We start from the raw sequence: 24,568 nt of genomic DNA, 5'->3' as shown, positions 1-24,568 counted from the left end.
AAATTGCACTTTATACAATGTTGAGTGATGACACTTGTGATTTTCCTCTATCTTATTTCAAGGTACCTTGAAGCTGAACCGTGTGTCGTCCATTTACCTATGCACTAATATGTCCATTTACCTATGCACTAATATGCACGCACTTGCCTCCATTCATTTACTATTTCTTTGATATACATACTGACCAAGAGTGGATTTGAATCTTTCTGTGCAGTTCCGAAACCAGTTTGGGGGAGGAGAAATATGAGTACAGATGTAGTAGTTAAAATAATTGAAGATACATATAGGTGATTATAGCTTCAGTTGTTTCTTACCTTTCACCTTTACATTATAGTGAAATGTATTCTGGCATGCCTCTCACAGAAAAATGCAAATTCCTGGAACCACAGACTTAGCATCTAGAAAACTCAGTGGCTCCGAATTCAGTCATGCAAAACCTAAGGAAGAATTTGATTCATACAAGCCAGAAATGAAAGTCCGCTGTCCCTGTGGGAAATCATTAATTACTGAATCAATGATTCAGGTACTGCTGCTTCCCTAACTTTTAAATGCTGTAAAAAAATCTTCTTGAACACTATATCTTAGAAGATACTTCAAATAAGTTGAACATAATAATAAACACAAGATGTTTATTAGTATTATGTTTGGATTTTGTTGTCTCTATTTCCAAGTTTGGTATTCTATTTTACGACAATTTACTAAACTATGCACCTAAGTTTTTCAAATACCCAAATCACTTACCCTAGTTTTAAAATCACTAACTCGTGTTCTCGTATCGCAAAAATACTCTTTCCCTCCTCCACCGTCTGCCTCCCTCCGCCTTTTGTCTAACTGGTGGCCGCTCAAACAAGCAGCAGAGGCGGCCACGAAATGGCGGCCAACTTGGTCGAGCAGCCTGACCATGATTTCACATCGGCTGCAACTTGGTCGTGAAATCGTGGTCGAGTTGGTGAATAGACAACAGCAAAAAGGTAAAGGCAAATGACAGAGGCAATGGGTATTTTGGAAAAGAGGTAAATGAGTTGGTAATTTTAATGTAGGGTGTGTGATTGAGGTATTTGGAAAACTTAGGTACTCGATAAATTACCTTTTATTTTAAATTCATAAGAATGAAATATGTAGAAATTTGACCAACTGGTTTGGAAGAGCGTGCTTTAAAACTCTTGTTTGCTACTTTTTCTAAAATGTAAAACTTTAGGGGAGGTGAATCTTTCCTAGAATTTTTTAATCCACCAAATTTCTAAACCATAGTATAGAAATTAATCCTCTTATTTATCTTTGTATAAGAAAATTAAAATTTTGAGACAACAGAAAAGTATTCAAGAAATTAAAACTCCAGAGGAGGTGAATCTTTCCTAGAATTTTCTAATCTACCTAGTCTCTAAACCATAATATAGAATTATAGGGATTTTTTTTTCTCACGAGACTTTAATGCTCTAATTACTCTTTGTATAAGAAACTTAATGTTTCGAGAACTAAGATGGTGACAAAAGAATCAAATTGTAGAGGTATCAAGTTTATAAATCATACCATGAAATTCTGAGGAGTGATTGAGAGGATAATAAGAAATAAGATAAAAATTTCAGAGAATCAATTTGATTACATGTCCGAAATATTGATTACAGATGCCATTTATTTAATAACATATGAAAAACATAAAGAAAATAAAGATTTGTATAAGTGCTTTATTAACTAATAAAAACTTATGATAGAATCCCTAAACAATTATTGTAATGCGTTTTAGAAAAGAAAAGACTATCAAGTAATCATATATTAGTGCCATAACTGATTTGTATGATAATGTAGTAACTATGCTAGTCTTACTAGGCATATGATAAAAGATTTTCATATAACCCTAGGTTTACTCCAAAGGTCAATTTTAAGTCTCTCATTTTACCTTTTTACCATGAGTTCACTAAACATATTGAACTAAACCTTCTTGGTGATGGTTATTGATTGACAAGATTGTGTTCATTGATGAGTGTGTATAAATAATTTGAAGCTTGAACTGCAGAAAAAGAATTTTGAATCTAATGATTTTAAGATAAGTTAAACTATTATAAGGTTTTTAGTTATCTTTCGTTTTTTCTTTAACAAGAAAGAGAGACTATGAAGATATCATTAATAGGCTGAAGAATGGAAAATGATTGTGTCCCTTTATGTTAAAAGGGGAAATCATACGACCATAATATGATCCTACTTACTTTATGGATGGTGGGATGAGGTGTGTTCAAGAAAAATTAATGTTGAAAATATGATAATGCATGGATGTGGGGGTACTAAAAAGGATAAAATATACAAAAAAAAGTGTTTGAGAGCAGTAAGTGTTGGTTAAATATATGATAAATGAGATAAGAATAGGTTGTGAGATGGTATGAATTTGTTTAAAGATGATTAATAAATTTAAAATTTGAGAAATTTAGTTATTAAAGTGAAGATGCCAGGGGCATAAGACCAAAACAATCGTGTAATAAACGGTAACTTAGTTGATCTATATTTTTTTCATAGTTGGGACAAGAACAATTTGATGATGATGTTGATGATTGTGATGATGACAATTTTATAACTTTGCTGGAGCTCATTAGAGCAATAAGATCCATGTAACCTATCTCAAATGGTTGCCATAAGCACAATTTGACAATAAAATTGATAATGATGAAAAAAATCATTTAAAGAAAAAACAAAATAATTATTACTAGTGCTTGTGATAGCACACTCTGCAACTATAAGAATTTCAATTTGTACTTATCCATTCATACACCATTGAGTTTCAAATCAGTTTTTTGACTGATGCACAGTCATCTTTGTTAGATGATTCTGGTTCTCCTTTTGTCTGTTAAAGTTTCTTTCTAGCTATGTTGATCCACAAAGATTTTTTTGTTAATTGCTTGAGTTATTGTTAATATTAGCCACACTTTCTTATTACAGATTTTGATTTTTTTCTCCTTTTTTTGCAGTGCGAAGATAATCGATGTCGAGCCTGGCAGCATATTGATTGTGTTATTATTCCTGAAAAACCTGGGGACGGTACTCCTGAAGTTCCATCTCACTTCTATTGTGAACTATGCAGAATAAATCGAGCAGACCCGTATGTCCTCCTGATCTTTCTAGTGCTCATAAACACGTTTCCAGTAATGAGGAAAGCTTACTACAATTTATATATGGGATGCTCTAACAAGATTCCATGTTCATTCTCTAACATTTTAACTTGTAATTGTTGGATTATCAGTAGTCACCACTCATTGGAATGTTTGTTTGCTTAATGTTTTCACAGATTGTAGATACGTTAGGTAATTAAATAATTCTTGTCATGATCAATTTTATTTTATTATTTGCACATCTGAATTGAAGTTTGTTTTGAGGCATAGAGACATCATCATCCTTAGCTATAGTTTGAAACTCCTTTTTTCTGCTTGCACAAAGTTACTTTGTTCTGAAAGGTATCTGTTATAGTTGAATCTCTTGCAATATTTCCACCTCAACCTTTTATTTCTAGGATAAGTTGATCAACATAGCAGATCTTCTGAAATGCAGATTCTGGATGACAATGAAACATGTTTTGTTTCCAGTGAAGTTGTCTTCTAGTGGCCTAGCAGATGACTGGTAAGCGACCATCTTGTCTTGGATTTCAATATTCATGCATGATTTGTTGAATTGTCGTGCCGGATTCTGATGTTGTGATATGCAAAATTGTTTGCTTTTAACTTAAGACATCTTATATTCTTATATCTGTTCTTATTCAGCATCTGGAAGTTTGTATTAGCCTAAATTGACTGTGTCTACTTGCATTACCTAAGTTTGAATGTTGTGATTTGGTTATAATTTGGAGGAAGAAAGTTGATCTTAAATTCTAAACAATGTAATGTCTGGCATGAACACTTTGTGTAGTTGCAGTTGTAACAGACTGACACCGTTCTGCAGTTATGCATAGTATTTACGTCAGTCAGACATCCTCCTTTATTGAAAGATTGTTTTAGCATTTCCAAACTCCTCTGCATTCCTCTTGAATTTGACTGATTAACTCTTAGGTTTTTCCTCTTGCATTCATCTTGCTAGGTCCCAGTTAAACTTCCTGTGCAAGGCGTGCATTTTGTAGCTTAATGTAATGGTCTCATCCATCTCCAAGAATTTTAGCAAAAATTGGTTCTTTTATTCTGTCACATGTCGAAGCTGTGTTTTTTTGTTGGCTTGGGACTTACGGTACCATAATATCCATAGTTCAATTTTTCAAGATGATATAAGAGAGTAAGAGTATTTGAGAGTTGATAATTGCGTGAATCCATGAGAAGGCATAAAATATATGTATATGTAAGTGGGGTTGGTGGTTAATTTCAGCCCAAGTTGAAAGTTGAAAGTAAGTGAGCCATGCCTCTCTGTTGATCTTGTTCTTTCTTATTGGTGGAGTTTGTCTTGATTGGTACTGCACAATTTGTCATGTACAATGAATACAGCATCACTGTGGCTCAGTGTGATCTAGACTCCAATCTTAGTCACATAAACGCACGTGCGTCAGTGCATGATGGACTGGGCACTTCATTCCTGAATATATTTTTTATATTTTAAATCAATCATTCTACCGCTACTATACTAAATTCTTGATAGAATTTTATGTAGAGTGAGGTTTTAAAATCCGTATGCAAGCAATACTAATAAAACTCCATAGTGCATATCTTTCTGGGGGGTTATATACGGACATTTGTGTAACCACTCCTTTCCATTAGATAATTTTATCATTATTTTAAAAATATAATTTAACTAATTGAGAGATAATCCATTAAATAATAGATTTCTCTCATTTCATAATGAATAATACATAATATCAGAATTTTTAGCACTTACACCAACATAAGCCACAAAATATGTAGTGCTTATGCAAAAACTTCTAAAATTGGCCTTGAAATTGGATAATCTTCTTTAGGAAGCACCAGTATCAATAATTGCCTCATTAGAGTAATATTATTATTTGCTCTTTGTATGTGGCTGGATTGTGATATATTAATTTCCATACAATTATTGAAAGGGAATCTAGATCTTCTCTATTGATATAGATCTAAAGTCTTCACATCAAGCCTTATTGAAGTATATGCCACTTTCCAAATTGTAATATCTTTTTTATCATCACATTTTTTCACCAAGGGATATCTTCCCATTTCATTTATTGGTTCTTTTTATTATGATTGTTACTTGACATAAAAAGAATCCATAAACTTAGAGTGAGACATATTTATATACAAACTAGGGATTTATTTTTAGGAAATTATAATTAAGCTAATTGATAATTAACTTAATTGACAGATATATATTAACTAATATATACTGATAATATGGTAACTAATATATACATATATGGTAATTAATATATATATATATATAGATAATACACCCTCTCAAGTTGGAATATGGATATTAATCATACCCTACTTGTTACAAAGATAATCAACCCAAACCCCATTTAAAGCTTTTGTGAAGATGCCCATGAGTTCTCCTATCTTCACATATCCGGTAGAAATCAAGCTTTGTTGAATTTTCTCATGAACAAAATGATAATCAATTTCAATGTACTTAGTTCGCTCATGAAACACATGATTCGATGCAATATGAAGAGAAACTTGGTTATCACACCACAGTTTAGTTGGTACTAAAATTTTAAGTTCTATTTCAGTTAAGAGTTAATATATCTACATTATCTCATACACAAACTATGTCATAGCCCTATATTCTGATTTTGGATTATGACACAACGTTTTGCTTCTTAGTCTTCCATGAGATTAAATTTCCTCCAACAAAGATACAATAACCGGAAGTAGATCATCTATCCATTTTAGAACCTGCCCAATTTGCATCCGATAAACATTCAATATGAGTGTGCCCATAATTTTTATATACGATATCCCGTTTGGGTGCTCACTTCAAGTAACACAAAATATGCTCTAACATTGCCCAATGATGAACTGTTGGAGATGACATAACGGTAAGGTAATTCAACTACCCAACCGACCTTTGATATCTCGTAGGATGTTTTAATAGTTTCCCATCTCTTGTGAGGTGCATGTTCTCCGTCATTGGAGCACTATAAGGCTTTGCCCCCAATTTTACTGTCTCAGTTAATAAGTCGAGGATATATTTTCTTTGAGATAGAAATATACTTTTTTTTACTCATAACTTCAACACTTAAGCAAGATTTTAGCACCCTAAGTTTCGTATGAAATTGAGTATAAATGAAAGATTTAAGGGATGAGATTCCCATGGTATCACTTACAGTAGTATCATTCACATATACAACTAATATAATGATACCAGCTCCTGACTGCTTATAGAACATAGAATGATCAGATTTGTTTTTTATCATACGAAATTTTTCAACAATCAACCAAGCACGAGGACGCTGTTTCAAATCATACAAAGATTTTCAAAGACGATAAACTTGCCCTTGACTCCTTGAGCAACAAAACTAGGAGTGTACTTCATATACACCTCTTGAAGATCACGATGAAGAAAAACATTCTTGATATCAAGTTGATGTAAAGACCAATGATGAGTAGCGACCATTGAAAAAAACAGATGTCAACTTTGCAACAGGAGAAAAAGTGTCCGAATAATCCATCCTATAGATTTGAGCATAGCCTTTAACGACAAGACGAACTTTTAATCTAGCAACTGACCCATCTGAATTGACTTTAATTGCGAATACTAATTTGCATCCAATAGCTCCGTCTCCCTGAAGGTAGATCGATCAAGTCCCAAGTGTCATTATCTTCTAAAGCATTCATCTCCTCTATCATTGCATCATTCTAACTAGGATGAGATATGACTTCATTTACAGTCTTAGGAATAGAGATAGAGTCAAGTGAAGCAATAAAATAACAAGAGGAAGACGACAAGCCGTTATAAGAAATAAAAGAAGTAGGATAAGTACATTAGTGTTTACCTTTGCGTAACGCAATAGGAAGATCATCGCTTAGGATTGGATATGATGACGAAGTAGTAGGTGCAGGATATGAATCTAGAGGGTGATGCCTGGAGTAGACTTAAATAATAGGAGGTTGGCTGGAGTCGGTTCTAGAATAGGTGCGGAGGGTGTGATATAATACACCAACAAATTATCATCCTCCCTTTAATAAGTTGGAATAAGTGAGGACGAGAAATAAGGTGTGTATTCCATGAAGTTAACATCAATTGGGATAAGATATTTGGACAATAACACCTGTAACCTTTCTGGAGACAAGAATAACCAAGGAAGATACACTTCAAATACTTGGGATTTAATTTAGTGACATGTGAATGAACATCCCAAACAAAAGTGCTACCAAATATCCTAAGGTTAATAGGAAACGACTTATTGGGAAAAAGAATTTTGTAAGGGATCTCATCATGAAGGACAAAGGATGACATATGATTAATGAGAAAATATGTTGTAGAAACCGCATTAGCCTCAAAAGCTTTAGGAACATTCATTTGAAATAAAAGAGTCATGTAGTTTCAAGAAGATGCTTATTTTTATGTTCAGCTACATTTTGGGATGGAGTGTCAACATAAGAGATTTCATGAAACATACCATTCTAACCCATATCCGATTGGAATAAACTAGACATATACTCCTTAGCATTATCACTTCGCAAAGTACGAGTGAACATATTGTATTGAGTTTTAATCTTAACACAAAAGACACATAACAGAGGAAATAACTTATAATGATTTTTCATTAAATATAACCAGATTACATAAGAATTATCATCAACAAAAGTAACAATGCCTAAAACCATGTTTAGATAAAACAGGACAAGGACTCCAAATATCAGAATGAACTAATTTAAAAGGAATAGTGCACGTTTATTTACTCTAGGACTTGAACTAAGACGGTGATGTTTTGCAAATTGACATGATTCGCAATCGTATAAAGACACCTTACCATATTGTGGACAAAGCTTTTTGAGCAAAGATAGAGATGGATGTCTCAACCTACAATGAGTCTTGAAAGGAGAAGTAACACTCGAGCAAGCAAAAGAATTTGGGAGCTTTGTGTCAAGAATGTAGAGGTTTCTAGATTCATGTCCTTTACCAACAATTTTCTTTGTCAAAATATCTTGAAATAAGCAATGATTAGGAAAAAAAATGAGATGCAACTTAAGTAAATGTAAGACAGGGGATAGAGGAAGCAAAGAGATAGGATTGATATTGCCAAACCCACGAATATAACATGGAGACCCATCAACTAAAGTAACAGTATGTGTAGGATCGAAAGAAGCGGTAGAGGGGAGGGGGAGGGTGAATAATAACGCACATCGCTTTTTCACTTTTTTGGAAACATGAGAGATTTCTTTTTACTTGGTTCACAGCCCGGAGCCCAGTGACTGTTAGTCTAAGGCCCGCACTCGCTGAGTACTTTTGTTGGGTAATTTACTAATAGCACGAAGGATTACAAAAGGATACTGAATTTGAAATACAAGTAAATAAACAATTATACCATTCTTAGAGTGGAAGCTTGAGCATAGTTGTTAGGGCAACATTTCGGCGTCGTAGCAAAATTTTAGAGCAACACGGAAGTCGTTTGGACGTAGAAAGTGATGATTGAAGGCTGTTGGTCGACGCTGCCTATATAGCTTGATCTAGGCGCCTCGATCCCCTTTGAGGCACCTATATTCAGCGTTGATCCAATCCGATCTCGACGTAATTTATCTGCATCCAGGTGCCTCAATGGCTGACGTAGCATTGATCAGATGAGATTTCATCACTCGAGGCTTTATCCTATCCCAAGAGCTTGGATCCCTTCCCGACGCCTCGGTTCTAGGCGCCTAGATCCCTTCCAGGCGCTTGAATTACCTTGCATCACAAAGTTAGGATAACATGTATATAATATTATAGTGCAAATGAAATCAATCCACGTTGGATTATCTACTCTTGATTTTTTAGGTTTCTCGTGAAACTCTAGATTAGATCGACACCTACTGTTCCCTCTCGGAGAACGCGTCCTCACCCATTCCTCTCAGGAGAGTTTATCTTTTTATCAAATATTCGGTCCTCCAGACCTGTTTGGACTTTTGCTCAGCATCCAATCTTGACCTCCGGGACTTCTCACTAGACGTTCGTCTTCGACCCGTCTAGATTTTCGTCTTGTGTGCGCGACCCCGAGGCTTCCCACCTAGTGTCCTTGAACCCTAGGATTTCTCCTTGATGTTATTGATCTGCCAAGACTTTTGCCGAGTCTACTCGATCAGGATTTCTTTGTCTAGTCTACTTGACCGGGACTTCTTTGCCTAGTCTCAACTAGGACTTTCCTGCATACTTAGTCAACCTCGTTAGATCACAAATAAGTCTTTAACATTTATAATCATTACCAACATCAAAACCAGCATGAATAGTATGAGTGTTAGCTTTGGATTGAAAAGCAGAAAAAATATTAGAATTACATGCCATATGATATGTGGCACTAGAATCAATGACCCATTTGGAGGATGAGAAAAGAAGACATGCGTTTTGTTTACCTGAATCAGCAATAGCAATGATAGAGGGAGATGATGACTTGAATGATTTCTGATATTTTGAGAACTTGACAAATTCATCTGCAGAAATAAGGACCGATTTATCAGATACATCATTAGTGGATGTAATATGGGCGAAGTATTTTTGCTAAAACTTTCTACACTCAGTATGACCTGACTTATGCCAGTAATTGCACACAATATCACCAGAATTTAGTGTTCGAGTTTGAAAATCGTGGGAACCTCCTCTTTGTTTCCATTGTGACTAGTTGATCCTACAGCCACATAATTAGTATTGTGACTTACCAAAACACCACTAAGAGGAACATGTATAGTACTTTCTGTATAGAGAATACGACTAGATACATTTTGTAGAGAGGAGACATCAAAACCAGAGAGAACTTATGACTTAGGAGACTCAAAGTCTTAGATAGACCAATAAGGAAGCTCATGACAACCATTTGTTCTCGTTGGATTTGTTGAACCTTCCCATTAGGGCTAAAAGGTAACAACCTATTAGGCACCTCATGTCTCTTTAAACGCTATAAAATAATTGATCAGAGGCTGATCTTGTTTTTCTACATGGTAAAGGGCTTTGCAAAACTCATACATGAGGGAAAGATTCCCGTTTCTAAAGTACAAAAATTCCAAATAGTCCATCAGTTCTTTAATAAATTCACAACAATTGATCAAACGAATTACCTCACTATCAATACAATTCCGAATTTGAAGGAACAAGCGAGCATCCTCTCTAAGCCATGTCTATTTGAAATTATCTTTAGAGGATCATCAATCAAATGACCAATTTTATCAATACTTTGTAGATAAAGACGAACAGTCTTACTCTAATCCAAATAATTCAAACCATTTAACTTATGGTCATTGATCTTAGACATCACGGCGCTACATCCGTCACAATAGAAGATTTATTCTCAATTGTAAGATTTTATCCCACGGGAGAAGGGCGATCGACCAAAATGCAATGGCGGTGGGAAGAAAAAGTAGCAACAGGAGATGGAGCCTCTGTAGCTACGGTGCACATATCTCTAGCGTGTGTCGGGAAGATCTAAGGTCTGACGCCAAACATGACAAACTTGTTGTGGACAATAAGAAGAAGAAGAAGAAGACGCCCCGTGGCAGAGGTGATGACTTTGTCGGGGTCAGAAGTGCGTGCGATTGCTACAGCAAGAAGCAGCGCTGAGGTTGTCGTTCCAAGAGACAAACACAATCGTGGAATAGGCAACGCGACCGCGGACTATTGTGGCGAGAAGCAATGTCGAGGTTGTCACAATAAGAGATGAGCACGATCGTGGAATAGGCAGCACAATCGCGGTACGTTGCTAGGTATAGGGGTTTGGTGCTCGTTGGCAGCTAGGGCTCGGCCGCATAGGTACATGGCGAAAACGTCGATGAGGAGGAAGGAAGCAACGGAATTGTCTCTGAACACGGGGAGCATCGGCGGCTAGGGCTCGTGGGAGGAGGGATCGAAGATGTCACCACAAGTCGATCCTTGTGTTGGCGAAGGCGGAAGTGTCAAAGTTGGGCTGTGTCTCGGCTAGTGAGCGGAAGGCGTCAAAGGGGAAGCCTTGGAGGGATCCTAGAGGTTGAGGGAGAGAACCGTTGGAGATTAGCCCTAAGTTCTCATCACTAAGGTTCTGATACCATGTAACTTAAGATAAAAAGAATTCATAAATTTTATTGAAGAGTGAGACATATTTATATAGAACTAAGGATCTATTTAGGAAACTATAATTAAATTAATTGACAATTAATCTAATTGACAGATATATAGTAATTAATATATACCGATAATATGTTAACTAATATATACCAATGTGGTAATTAACATATACATATAATAATGATTAAATTAAAGATAAACAAGATAGCTTGTCTACTTAACCTAATGACCCTATGTGACATTCAACTAGGTATGAGAACCAATTGAAGATTAAGCAATATGCAGCTGTATATTCAATCCAGTGGAGCATTGCATAAGTTCTTTTAAAGTGAATTGTGAAGTTTTTAAAAATTCTTTGATATATTGGTTATTTGTTTTGTGCTCGAATATATTTTTTTTCCTGCATCCTTAAGTTGTGCCGTCTATGCTTGTCTTTCCAGCACCAATACAGTGCAGAATGCAGAGAAGACATTTCAGTTGTCAAGATCAGATAAGGATTTTTTACAAAGACATGATTACAGTCTTCAGGTTTATTATGATTCTCTTGTTTTCTTTTGCTACAAATTATATGATAGATGTTGCCATGTGGTTCATTCGTATTTTCTAAAGCTACTAATAATAGTAACAACAATAACCATAACCAAGCCTTATCCCATTAGGTGGGGTCGGCTAATTTTCTAAAACTACTGACAAAATATTATGATTGTCATGTGGCCATCTTATTTATTGTTCTTGGTATGCAAGTATGTATATTATTGCTTTAATTCTCTTTTTTGGTCTATAACTCATAGTAAGAATTTAATTCTCAAATGCAATTTAAACTATCAAATAACACTAATGCTGAATTAGACTTCTATTGGCATCTAAATTCTGGTCCATTACCATACTGTTCTAATACTTGGTACAATTGTCCCCACGGGTTGGTTGGCGCAGTTAGTACCTGCATAGGTGTTCATTTCAATAAATCTCGAGATCAATTCTTAGCGGGTGCAAAATACCTCATTGGGCGTTTGGCCTCCCTCATACAAAGGGTTATGCTAGGATAAAATATCCTCGTGATTTACTTCTTGTCATGGGGCCGATGATAGTGGGCCTCCTGGGGTGAGCGATATCACCTTTTATTCCAATAGTACTGTTAGTCCCTTGGAGGCCATCTGGGGGAGGAGGGGGGAGGGTGAATAGCCCTGCAAATAAAAACTAACATTTCTCGAACTTTACAGTTTTATTAAAACAGACACTTGCATAAAAAGAAATAAGTAACTAAAGACAGAGGCGCAAAAGGAATTAATTGGTTTGCAATCAGAGGATTGTTAATCCAAGACAATTAGAGCTCACTATCAAAGTCTCCGTCAGGCGGAGAAGTCTCTTACAACGTTAACAACTCAAACAGTAGTAGAACAGACAAAGAAATTGCTTATAAGTGTTATTTTTCAACTACCGGGATCAGGATTGTATTTATAGGCGCCTGGAAGGGTTCAGGCACCTGGAAGGGGATAAAATTTTATCCCTATCGCACCAGATCGTGACAGTGCACGTTTGGATAAACTTTCTGGTCGGGCGCTTGGAAGGGTTTTGGGCGCCCAGACCGGGACGACAACCCTCGTTGGGCGAGGCGCCCAGGTGATCTAGGCGCCCGGACAACGAATCAACATCCTATTGACTTTTCGGTTCGGGCTCTTGCTCCAGTTCCACTCACTTGGGTGATTTCGGCCATCCGGAATAGGGCTCACCCGAACTCATCTTCCGGCCTTCTTGAGTAACCTTTTGCTCCGGCTTCTCGTCCCTCGGAACTGCTGCGCGCTTCCTTCTTGTCCGCCAGCGTACTCTTTCGTAGCGCCTCGCCCCTTGGACACATTGAGCCCGTTGACTCTCTTCCATGCCGTCCTTCTCGCTAGCTGTGTCTTTTGCTCGACTTCCTGTGCTCTTAAGTTTCTACACACTTAGACATAGGGCATCAAAACATAACAGGACCTAACTTGACTTGGTTGATCACATCAAAACTATCACGAAGTACTTACAATCTTCCTCTTTTTGATGCGAGCAACCCCAAGTTAAGTTAGGGTAAACAAAAAAACAGATAGTAATAAAAATGGCAAGTAAATATTTTGCATATAAGAAAAATTGTGCAAAAATAAAAAAAATATACCCTCTCCCTAGACTTAACATCTAGTTCTCCCCCTTTGATCACATTCAAAATGGGAGTAGAGTAAGAATATAACTTTGAAATCAACCTAAAATAGAGTAAGGGTTAAAAAAAAACTAAATAAATAAAGATAAGGAAGTTTGAGTTTCGATAATCTGGATTTTCGAATTTATAAATTTATATCATTTTAAGCATAAATAAATTCTTTTTTATATAAAGCCATATTTTTCAAAAAAAAAATGCTTAGAGCATCCACAATGCTCTATTAAAGGAGTGTTATAACACCCCTTTGATGTTAAAAGGCTTGTGAAGGGATGTTATAACACTCCTTCATTGAACGTGTTCAAGTGGGGTGGGGTGGGCTAGCTCTGGCCCACCCGACTAGTTTATGTTTTTTTAATTTTTAATTTTTAAATTTTATTTATTAAAAAAATTATAAATTTTAAAATTAAAAATTGAATAAAAGAGGTAAAAATTATTTTTTTAAATGTAAGATTATTATTAAAAATAATAATAATAATTTTAATATTTTAAAACATATTTAAATATTACCTCACTACAGAAAAATAAATTTTGCAACAATTAATTCTGCGAAAAAATTTCAAATTTTTCTGACCATTAAATTATTTTTTATGAATTGTTTGACAAAAATCATATTTTTCCATTTAAAATTATTTCACAGAGTTATTGTTTCAAACTTTATTTTTCTGTGAAAGATTATCATGTTTTCTGTTCAAGAATTTTTTTTTTGAAATTTTTGTCCGTTTTATTTTTCAATGATTTTTTTAAAATCATATGTTTTATTTAGAATTATTTTTACATATGAGTATTGAATTCCTCTTTCTCGGAAAAATTAGGATTAAACTTGTTTCAAATAGAAATTATTAAATCAAATAATTATTTCTAAGCAATAAAAATATCAAATCAAATGTAATACATGCATACAAATTCAATCCAAGCATGATTTGGAAACCAAAATAGATTCCTTCCTATCGGATAAATAAGAATTTTTTTTCGGAATATGTTTTGGTGATAGTTTTCTGATTTGGTTCTTATGATATCTATAATACCAATCAAGTCCTGAGTAATATCGAGCTAGTTGAACATGTGAGCATGCAAAACCTTTTAAATTTTCTATTTCTATTTTCAACTTTTCATTTTCAACTTTTATCTTGTCGAAATCTTCTAATCGACAGCATCCTCTAAGGTTAGTTTTAATTCATCATTTTCCTCTTTATATTTTCTATTTTTAATTTCTAATTTGTAAGAACTTTTCGACAATATTTTTATAAATTCAAACAATTTATTCGGAGGTAGAGATTGTACCAGACTTAACTTGTTGATCTCAGAATTTGATGCTCCCCCTTGTAGAGCTGTTTTCTTTCGATATTCCTCCCCCTTCATCGATGCTCTCGATGCTCATCTTCGATGAACTTGCTCCGTTGTCTTCTTGGTGGCTTGCCACTAGCGCAAGTCCGACGATGGCTTTGATCTTTGACTCGGACGACGTTTCGTCCTACGTTGCCTTTAGATTTCGATGCTTTGTATGGACTGGTCTTTTGTCCTTGCTCTTGTCCTTGCTCTTTAATTTAGGGCAGTTATCTTTCACGCGCCCTTTTCCATTGCAGTGGTAGCATTTACCTTGCTTCTTCTTCTTTTATCTTGCACTTTAAATTTATTAGTTTTAAATAACTTTTTAAATTGCCTTACCATGAACGTCGTTTCGTCATCATCGAGAGAAGTTTCGGATTCCGGTTCATCTATTTTTGCCTTTAAGACAGTGTTGTGCTTGGGTTCCTTCTTCAGATCTACATATCTAGTTTCATGAACTTCAAATATAGAAAATAACTCTTCTAAAGTATTTACCTCTAGATCCTTAGGGATGTAATATGCATCTACTAAGGATACCCATTCAGAAGTCCTAGGAAAAGCGTTAAGCGCATACCTTAGCGAATTTCGGTTGGTTGCCTTTTCTCCGAGATTCGTGAGTCCGGTGATGAGTTCCTTGATCCTTGAGTAAAGGTGTGCAACGATTTCACCTTTTTCTAATCTGAGGTTGCTGATCTCGTTCCGAAGCAGATCTCGTCTCGCTAGTTTTGCCTTCGAGGTACCTTTGTGTAGTTTTAGGAATTTCTCCCAAAGCTCCTTGCCTGACTCATAGGCTTCGATCCGGTTGACTTCTTGAAGTGGTAAAATGCTAAGCAGATGAAACTCTACTTTACCATTTGTCACAAAGTCGGCTTGCTTCTTTTTCGTCCATTGGTATTCTTCTTTGCCCTCTGGTGCTGCAAAACCAAATTTCATAATTAGTAATAAATCAAAATCTGTCTTAAAGAATATCTCTATCTTTTTCTTCTAGTTCGCGAATTCACCCTCGAACTTCGGTGGGTAGATGCTCGGTCCGAGCATCTCTTGTGCTTCGATCGGCGGTTAGTCCTCTTAAAGCGCCCTTGCTCGGATACCAATTGTTGGTCTCTTGGGGGTCGGCTAGAGAGGGGGGGGGGGCGGTGAATAGCCCTGCAAATAAAAACTAACCTTTCTCGAATTTTACAGCTTCATTAAAATAGACACTTGTATAAAAAGAAATAAGAAGTAACTAAAATCATAGGCACAAAAGGAATTACTTGGTTTGCAATCAGGATTGCTAATCCAAGGTAATTAGAGTTCACCATCAAAGTCTCCTCCAGGCGGATTAGCCTCTTACAGCGTTGACAACTCAAACAGTAGTACAACAGACAAAGGAATTATTTACAAGTGTTGTTTTTCAACTACTGGGATCAGGACTATATATAGTCTTGATCGAGGCACCTGGAAGGGGATAAAATTTTATCTCCATTGCACCGGATCGCGACAGCGCTCGTTTGGATAAACTTTCTCATCTGAATGCCTGGCAGGGTTCCAGGCACCCGGACCGGTTCGACACAACCCCCGCTAGGCGAGGCGCCTAGGTGATTCGGGCGCTCAGACCACGAGTCAACATCCTGTTGACTTTTCGGTCTGAGCTCTTGCTCCGGTTCCGCTTGCTTGGGTGATTTCGGCCATCCGGAATAGGGCTCACCGAAACCCATCTTCTGACCTTCTCGAGCAACCTTCCGCTCCGGCTTCTCGTCTCTTGGAACCGCCGCGCACTTCCTTCTCACTCTTCCGCAGCGCCTCGTCCCTCGGACGCACCGAGCCCGTCGACTCTTTCTCATGTCGTCTTTCTCGCTAGTTGCGTCGTTTCCTCGACTTTCTGTGCTTCTAAATTTCTGCACACTTAGACACAGGGTATCAAAACGTAATAGGACCTAACTTGACTTGGTTGATCACATCAAAACTACCACGAAGTAGTTACAAGTACTTGGTGCAGTCACTTGCTGCTCATCAACGTGGTATGTACAGGATGTAAGAAGAGGCTGAACATATAGAAGAGAGAGAAAATTCTCTTGTCGTCGGATACATAAGCCTCTTGTGAGGGACAGGGACAAGACAGTCTCCAGTATAATGCAGTTTTTACTTAAAACTTCATTGATGACGCATTCACATTAGCACATTATCTAAACTAATTACGCCTTCAAAACCATTATCAAGGTTACTCTTTATTGTTGTTCTCACTGTTCACTGCTGATCATTCCATCAGCTGCTTTTGAGGGAACAACTTGAGACCTAGATAGCTTGGTTTTTCTGATGGATTGGGTGCTGCACCATTGGTCCTTGTATTGCATCTACTTCCTCCTGTTGTTGTCTTTGTCAAAGCATAAGGCATATTGATTGCAGTAGGTGGTTTATTGCTCAATACAAGTTATCCATTTAAAGCATGGTGGTATATTGACTATATACTGCTTTGTATAGGCAGTTCACAGTCAAATTAGTGAAAAATGATGGTCCATCTACCAGTGCTCTCTGGTGGGTAATTCATGACCTTACCAGAGTAAAACATTATTTTAAACACTGTATCCCGGACACTTTTGATCTTTTCCTCATACCATGCATGGCCGGCAAATAAATATGAATTAAACTGTAACTCTCCTTTGCATACAATTGACTTTCTCATAGTTGCAGTTGTTATTTATTTATTCTCCTTTTGTACAACTGTGAAATTTTATTTGTTCATCTCTTAGGTCGTAATTTACTTGGACCAGAAAATGAGATGATAGTAAGAAGGGGGAGGAATGGGGGAAAGGAAGACCCTAGGCTATGTTTGCTTGAAAGAAGGGGGAGGAATGGGAGAAGGGAAAACCTAGGCTATGTTTGCTTGGGAGAATGAAGAAGGAATAGGAGAGGAGAGAGATCTGCTATGCTGTTTATTTGAAAAAGAAATAATAGGAGTACTGCAGGAGAAAGGTTTCAATGCTTGTTATACTCTTCAGCTTCTGATTGGGACCTTGATCATTCGTCTTTGTGCTTGACTTTGCCTTTATTGTTCATCTTGCTCATGAGCCCTTGACCATGGTGCCATCTGCTATTGCATATGATACATAGTGCAAGTTTTCTCTTTAGCCGTGTCTTACTGTTTTATTTTGTGAGAAGTTAATTACTGGATTCTATTCTATTATAACAGCACAGCCTCTATGCAGGTTTGGTCTCTACTACTCAATGATAAGGTTCCATTTAGAATGCATTGGCCCCAGCTTACCGAGTTGCATGTCAATGGTATGGAACCACACTTCTAATTTTGTAAAATTGAAACTTTTCCAGTAAATTGTTGGAATGTTATGGCTTTTGGTGCAAGATTCACTTTCTCTCTGAAGTCTTAAATTCGTAAGGCTATGATTAGTGAAATATGGGCATACTATTTCAGATTTATAGTTGCATGTGATTAAAATAAAAAAATTGGTGGTAAAAGTTGCAATTGCTTTCCATCACACAGGTTCTTGTTATCTTGCAACAAAAAAATAATTTACCTCTTTGTTTAAATTGGCTTCCTGCTCATTGTTCAAACTTTGAAATGACTTCTCTTTTTTTCATTATCCATAGAGCCTTAATATTTGTAAATCATACTTTGAAGTTGATGGAAGGATTCACTATGACATTCTTGAGCAAAGTCGATGGAGATAACTTCATCATGTTATCCTGGACCTTTTCATGGTCTTCATGTTCTTTCATTTGTTAGTTCCTTGGTTTCTAAGCTCGTAAATGGGAATTCTCTTGAACTCTATTGTTTGAATAACGGACACAGTGATTGCGTTAGTGTAGGCATAAATTTAAAAGCCTATCCGAACCGATTGGATTTGATCTGAACATTGTAATCAGAATTTTGAGCAGTCCAAGTGGCTTCCTACATCAAAATTGCAAAAATGTGGGTTTACTTGGCCACTGGCTGGTTAGATTCAGTAGACTAGTAGGGTATTTCTTTATAATTTAACAAGTTTTATGTGTTGGAGCCTTATATTCAACGTTTGTATTATAGTGGACTATAGCATTTCATTATTTTGCGCTTCCACATTATCCAGTTACTCCTGATATGGGTACTTTATTGAAGTAATAATAATAATAATAGAATGTTCTATTATTAAAATGTCCATCTTTTTCAAAGGCCTTTCTTTTCCTATAGATTTTTTTTACATAGTATAAAAAATTTTAGAATTTTTTCTCTGAGGACATTTTTATGCTTAACCAGGCACAAAAGAAAAGAGAAGAGATGATTGACTTACATCTACTCTGAGATTAGGTTTCACATTTAGTCTGAGAGGAGAAATGATAGGAGACTGGTTTTTGGTCATTTACTCTGAACGAGGGAGATATTAGGAGAGACAAAGTAAAGGTCTACCACCAATTCAAGAGAAAAGAGATGCTGAATGGACAATCAATAATTAATTTCACATTATGTAGAAAATACATGAAAGGACAAGTGCAAGATGAAAACTAACAGTTAAAGAGTTTAGTTGTATGACCACTAGAGTCAAAGAAGAGGAGTGGAAGGCATCAATGCTGCTTCAAAAAACCTGAATTTTTTAATCACCACATATGTGATACTTTTGAAGAATTTTTGTTTTCAATGCAGAGACACTTTTTAAGTCTGCCACTTTTCCCTCTTTTTTCTCGCTGCACTGTATTATTTCATTATTTTTTATTATTTTTGTTTCAATCTATCATTTGAAAAACTAGGTTTTCTCATCTACCTGAGGGCCCTGGACTTGGCATGGGGCTCTTTGGATCGGGCCCAAATTGGATGTTCCATTCATCAGGAAGCTCTTGAGATGAACTAGATGCATAAATTGTGATTTGTATATGGAAGAAGAAATTGGTTTGGTAATCTTCTTGGTCAGGGCACTGCATTATACTATGATTTAAAAGATAGGGATGCAAAGTAGATCTTGTGGTAGACTAGTTTTAAAGATTTACAGGGATGCGGGCTAGGGTTATAAGAGAAGATGGCAGGAATGCGAAGGGAGAGGGTGGTCAGGGGCTCATAGAGACTAGAGTGATGGGTGACATCAGTACTGGAATGTGGGGTTACTTCTCTGGATCTAAGGGATGGAATGACAAGAGCAAGGAAAGAGGAAGCAGGGGCTGCTGCAAATGATGATGTGTGTCATTAACATGGAGATAGTCATGTGTTAGCATGGGTTGGAAGGTGGTGAGTATGATGCTATTGTTATTGGCAATGGTAGCAATGGTGAGGGAATACTTATCAAGCATTTCAATCACTGTCAGGCTAAAACAGGACTTGAGGAGAGGGAAGGGACAGAAGGCATATATAAAGGGTGATACAGGGATTGAAAAAGAAAAACACCTAACTCTAGTGAAGATCTTCACTATATTTCCACGTCCTGAAAACTTTTTTTTTTGCCAAAAATTTACCATCATATAGGACATTAACATACCTTTAGATTAGCACCTACATAGTATTAACTCTTACAATATCCAATAAAAAAAAATATTGTATAGGAGATGACGAAAATGGTATCATAAATTGTATAAGATATTTATACACAATGCTTTGTAATAATGTAATTATTATAAATTTCGTTTAGCATTAATATTATATAATTATTATCCTAATAACATTATAATTGATATGACATGAACTCAAAATATAATATAATTGTATAATATTATATGTACTATACTGATTTTTAACTAGTATAATTAAAGTATGTTCATACCATCTCAATCTATTTTTCTTATTTGATTATATATTAGAACTTTACCTAATTGATCTCATATACTATTATTTTTTATTTTTCTTTTTAGTAATGCCACACCCATGTATTGTTGTTATCTCATCTCAGTTGTTTATATACATAGAGAATGTCAAACCAAATATATCCTAAAAATGATATTTCAATATACATAAAACTCTGACCCTGTAACATCTTTCTAGTGATCCTAGTCTGTCGGAGGACACAGTTTGTTGTAGTTGTCTTAATAAATCCTACAAATGACTTGCATGAATGCGGGACTTACATATCTCACGAGTAGCAACTAACCTGATTGGTCTCATGCATACCACATCCCAAAAGATTGATTCGGCTGATGTACTTCAGTATTCTTTGAAGATATACGGTGGATTAGAAATAGTATTCTGCAGTTCATGGAAAAATTGCATCATTTCAGCGAGATTGACATTTGCTGTCGGGATATTTTGTCAATTACTTATATATGCTTATCTTGCTTTGAAATAGGTGTTTCGGTCAGAGTGGTTGCTAGACCAGGCTTACAGTTATTGGGAATAAATGGCCGTGATGATGGTCCAGTGGTTAGTTCCTTGCTTCCCTCACACTGACACAACTATTTATACAAAGAAAACCTAGATTCTTCCCCCTCAGAATTGCAATCAATGCATTTTACTTGATTTTTAACAGAGAGCTATTCCTGAAATCATTGTCACTTCAATCCACTTTGATCATTGATTTACTTTTTCCTGACAGTAGTTTCTATTAGCAAGCATCATTAAACTTGTAGAATAGAAGGTTTCCACAAAACCAAATAAAAAAATAAGTATAAATAATTTTTTCTAGAAATCTCCAAGTTCTGAGGATACTCTTATTCATTTAGCTATCCCATTTTCTCCTTTTTTTAGTGACTAGTATCTGATTTTATTTTTCAGATTAGCACATGTAGTATGGAAGGAGTTAACAAAATTGTTTTATCAAGGAATGATGCTCGTGTTTTCTGCTTTGGAATCAGACTTGTCAAGAGGCGGACAGTTCAACAAGTAATGTAACTATATTTTCTTGAATTGGCAACTTTCATCTTCACTGGATTCAAATTGTTCATTGGTAATAATGGCCCTTGTGTTACCTCATTGTTCTTGGCACTAAGTAGCTAGATGATCCATTGGAAGAAACATAACCCCCAAAGATTGGCTTTGCTTTTTGGTTCAGTAGCTAATAGCACCGATATTGAGCATCATCCAAATTGTGGGAGCATCTTGTATTTCTCTTTCTTTTTTTCATTTCTATTTCAGATTTGTTACATCTCCTAACAAATTGTCTACATCCAGATATTTTTATAAGGCGAAAATATGGTGTCTGTATAATTTTCCATACAGCAAAGCTTGTCCAAGTGTTAGATGTCATACTAGCTAACCATCAAACATATTTCATTGAGACTTATTCTTGCATTCCTATTATCTTCTGTTTCAACCTTTAGTAGATATTAATGTTGAAATCGGTGTGACACTTATTTTAACTAACTCATTGATCTTCAGGTTCTTAATCTGGTTCCAAAGGAAGCAAATGGTGAGCAATTTCAGGAAGCACTTGCTCGTGTTCGGCGCTGTGTTGGTGGTGGAGCTGAGGCTGAAAATGCAGACAGTGATAGTGATATAGAACTTGTAGCTGATTCTGTAACTGTCAATCTCCGTTGCCCAGTAAGTGATAGTGTAAAATTCTATGCTAAAGAATTAAATCAACCTTGGGTCAATGAATTTAGCTATCCTGGTTGTTGACCTCTATTCCTTCATGATCGATCACACTGTGGATGCTAACCAAAATCTTTCCCTAATATACCTTCAGATGACTGGTTCTCGGATTAGAGTAGCAGGAAGGTTCAAGCCTTGTGCTCATATGAAAGGTTTTGATCTAGAAGCTTTTGTAGAGCTTAACCGCAGATCTCGGAAGGTTATGCTGTTCTTGGAATTTTTCTTTCCTCAATATTTGTTTTATTTTCCTTGTTTACTCATCAAGAATTTCTCTTTTGTAGTGGCAATGCCCAATATGTCTAAAGAACTATGCACTCGAGAACATTATTATTGATCCATATTTTAATTGTATCACTTTTATGGTAGGTTTATGTGGAACTTCGGTTTGCTACCATTCCATTTGACTTTCATGTTGATTTTGTCATTTCAATATTCAGTATCACTTTTCTTGTGGTGCTAACAGCTTCAAAATTGCGGAGAAGATGTAACTGAGATCGATGTAAAGCCTGATGGTTCTTGGCGTGTTAAGGGTGAAGTAGAATATCGAGATCTTTCCAAATGGCATTTGCCCGATGGTACCCTCTCAGATAATGTGGATGTACAAGCAAAGTCTGATTTTGGCGATCTAAGGCATGTGAAGCAGAAAAGTCCATCAGCGAGCCGATTTACTCTGAATTTAGGGATGAAATTAGACGCAAATGGAGGACCTGAAGATACTAGGGCTTCATCATCTCGGAGTCCTATTCTTAGGCTTGAAAATAATAGTCAGAACATAATAAATATGAGTAGCAGTGCAACTGGAAGCTATAGAGAAGGGGAGGACCAAAGCGTAAATCAAGAATTTGAAGGGCCTTTTAATTTGTCACTGAACAATTGCCACGACTTTGAATCTTTTATTTTTGATGGAACATACAGTATGGATGATAGACCTCCAGCGCCATTAGAAGAACCAGATGTGATTTGCTTGAGTGATTCGGATGAAGATAACATCACATTAATTTCTCCTGAACCTACAAATGGAGTTCATGCATCTGAAATTGATATGGTTGCTTTTCCAACTCATCCCAAGGCTTCAGAAAGATACTCTGAGAACCCTTGTCCAGAGACAAGTGGAACGTCATTCCTTGAGTTGTTTAATAACACTGATGATTTTGTGATGCCCATGCCCATGTGGCCAATGCAAACTTGCCCTCCGCCGGCATCAAATTTCCAACTTTTCGGAACAGAGGTCCTAGATGTCCTGGCTGATCCACAAGCTACTGTTGACTGTCCACCCCTCAATGGCTTTGGTTTGACACCACATGATGGCGAGGAAACTTCTGAAGTCCAAGAGTTTTCAAATTGTCAGGCCAGCGCTGCAATGCAAGAAAGCTTCGTTGATGATCCCCTTGCATTTACAGATGATGACCCTTCTCTACAAATTTTTCTTCCTAACCAGCCAGTTGGTGTAGCCCTTCAAGATGGCATGATCAACCAAACTGACTTACCAAATGGGATGAACTCTGATGATTGGATATCTCTTAGACTTGCTGCTGGCAGTGGTCATGGTGAGTCTGCCCCTTTGAACGGATCCATTTCAAGGCAGCTGGAGCCACCCACGGAGACTCAGATGGATGTACTAAGTGATGCTGGTAAGTACCTTGTCAGCAGAAATACTAGTGCTCATCTCTTAATTATGATTCACGATCATCAGTAGCTTAGCATCACCAATACAAGTGCACTACTTTGCTATATAGATTTAGCAATTAGTTGTCCTATTATGCATGCGAACTTAAACATCAAAAGCTTTAAAGGATGGTTAGTTTAGTATTTTGATTTCACTACTTTTTGCAGCATACTGTGAAAGCAAGGAAAAGTTTTAATTTCTTTTGATGATGATATATGTACATACAAGTTATCGGAAAAATCACAACTGGTAAGGGATCTGCTAGAATTTCAGACCTTAGCAGAGATTTTGAATCCAAAGAATTAACTATAAAAGCCTCGTGGTGATTGGAGTTTGATCAATGAAGTTGGAATCCAATTCGTCCAAACTGATGGGAGTTTAGCTGAAGCTTGGGTGATTCAGTTCAGTTAAATACAACTTGCCTGAAATGGAATTGGTCAGGCATGCGTTATAGTTGGGTTAAGGTGGTATTTTAGTGTCATTTCAGCGCCAAGCTGAGATTTTGGTTGGCCAAGGTGAGGTCTGATCTCTTGGTTGTTGCTACACTCGTCAAGCTCTCTCTTCTGAGAGTTCCTTTCCACATTTCCTTGGCTTCCCATTTCTAAGCCTCAAAGTGAGTACCTGGCCAATGGGTGGTTACCACCTGCTAGAAAGCTGTGTGAACTGCTCGTTCCTCATGACAATTTCTAGGTGAGGTCTGATCTCTTGGTTGTTGCTACACTCGTCAAGCTCTCTCTTCTGAGAGTTCCTT

At 36.4% G+C, this 24,568-nt stretch overlaps 1 protein-coding gene across 1 annotated transcript in view; it reads left to right on the top strand.

Moving 5' to 3' along the window:
• Positions 1-24,568, top strand: part of LOC121988573 (E3 SUMO-protein ligase SIZ1-like) — a 31,242-nt gene that overhangs the window by 5,513 nt on the left and 1,161 nt on the right. Inside the window, exons 4-15 of the mRNA XM_042542068.1 lie at positions 215-287; positions 364-523; positions 2,958-3,088; positions 3,535-3,603; positions 11,601-11,688; positions 17,860-17,935; positions 20,911-20,984; positions 21,336-21,443; positions 21,939-22,100; positions 22,246-22,350; positions 22,433-22,513; positions 22,615-23,782. Of these exons, the coding sequence (XP_042398002.1) occupies positions 215-287; positions 364-523; positions 2,958-3,088; positions 3,535-3,603; positions 11,601-11,688; positions 17,860-17,935; positions 20,911-20,984; positions 21,336-21,443; positions 21,939-22,100; positions 22,246-22,350; positions 22,433-22,513; positions 22,615-23,782 (2,295 nt within the window). The remainder of the gene's footprint in view (positions 1-214; positions 288-363; positions 524-2,957; positions 3,089-3,534; positions 3,604-11,600; positions 11,689-17,859; positions 17,936-20,910; positions 20,985-21,335; positions 21,444-21,938; positions 22,101-22,245; positions 22,351-22,432; positions 22,514-22,614; positions 23,783-24,568) is intronic.

Source organism: Zingiber officinale, chromosome 6B, assembly GCF_018446385.1.
Source record: "Zingiber officinale cultivar Zhangliang chromosome 6B, Zo_v1.1, whole genome shotgun sequence".
In the NCBI taxonomy this organism is placed as follows: Eukaryota; Viridiplantae; Streptophyta; class Magnoliopsida; order Zingiberales; family Zingiberaceae; genus Zingiber; species Zingiber officinale.
This window is presented reverse-complemented; position numbering and strand designations above follow the sequence as displayed.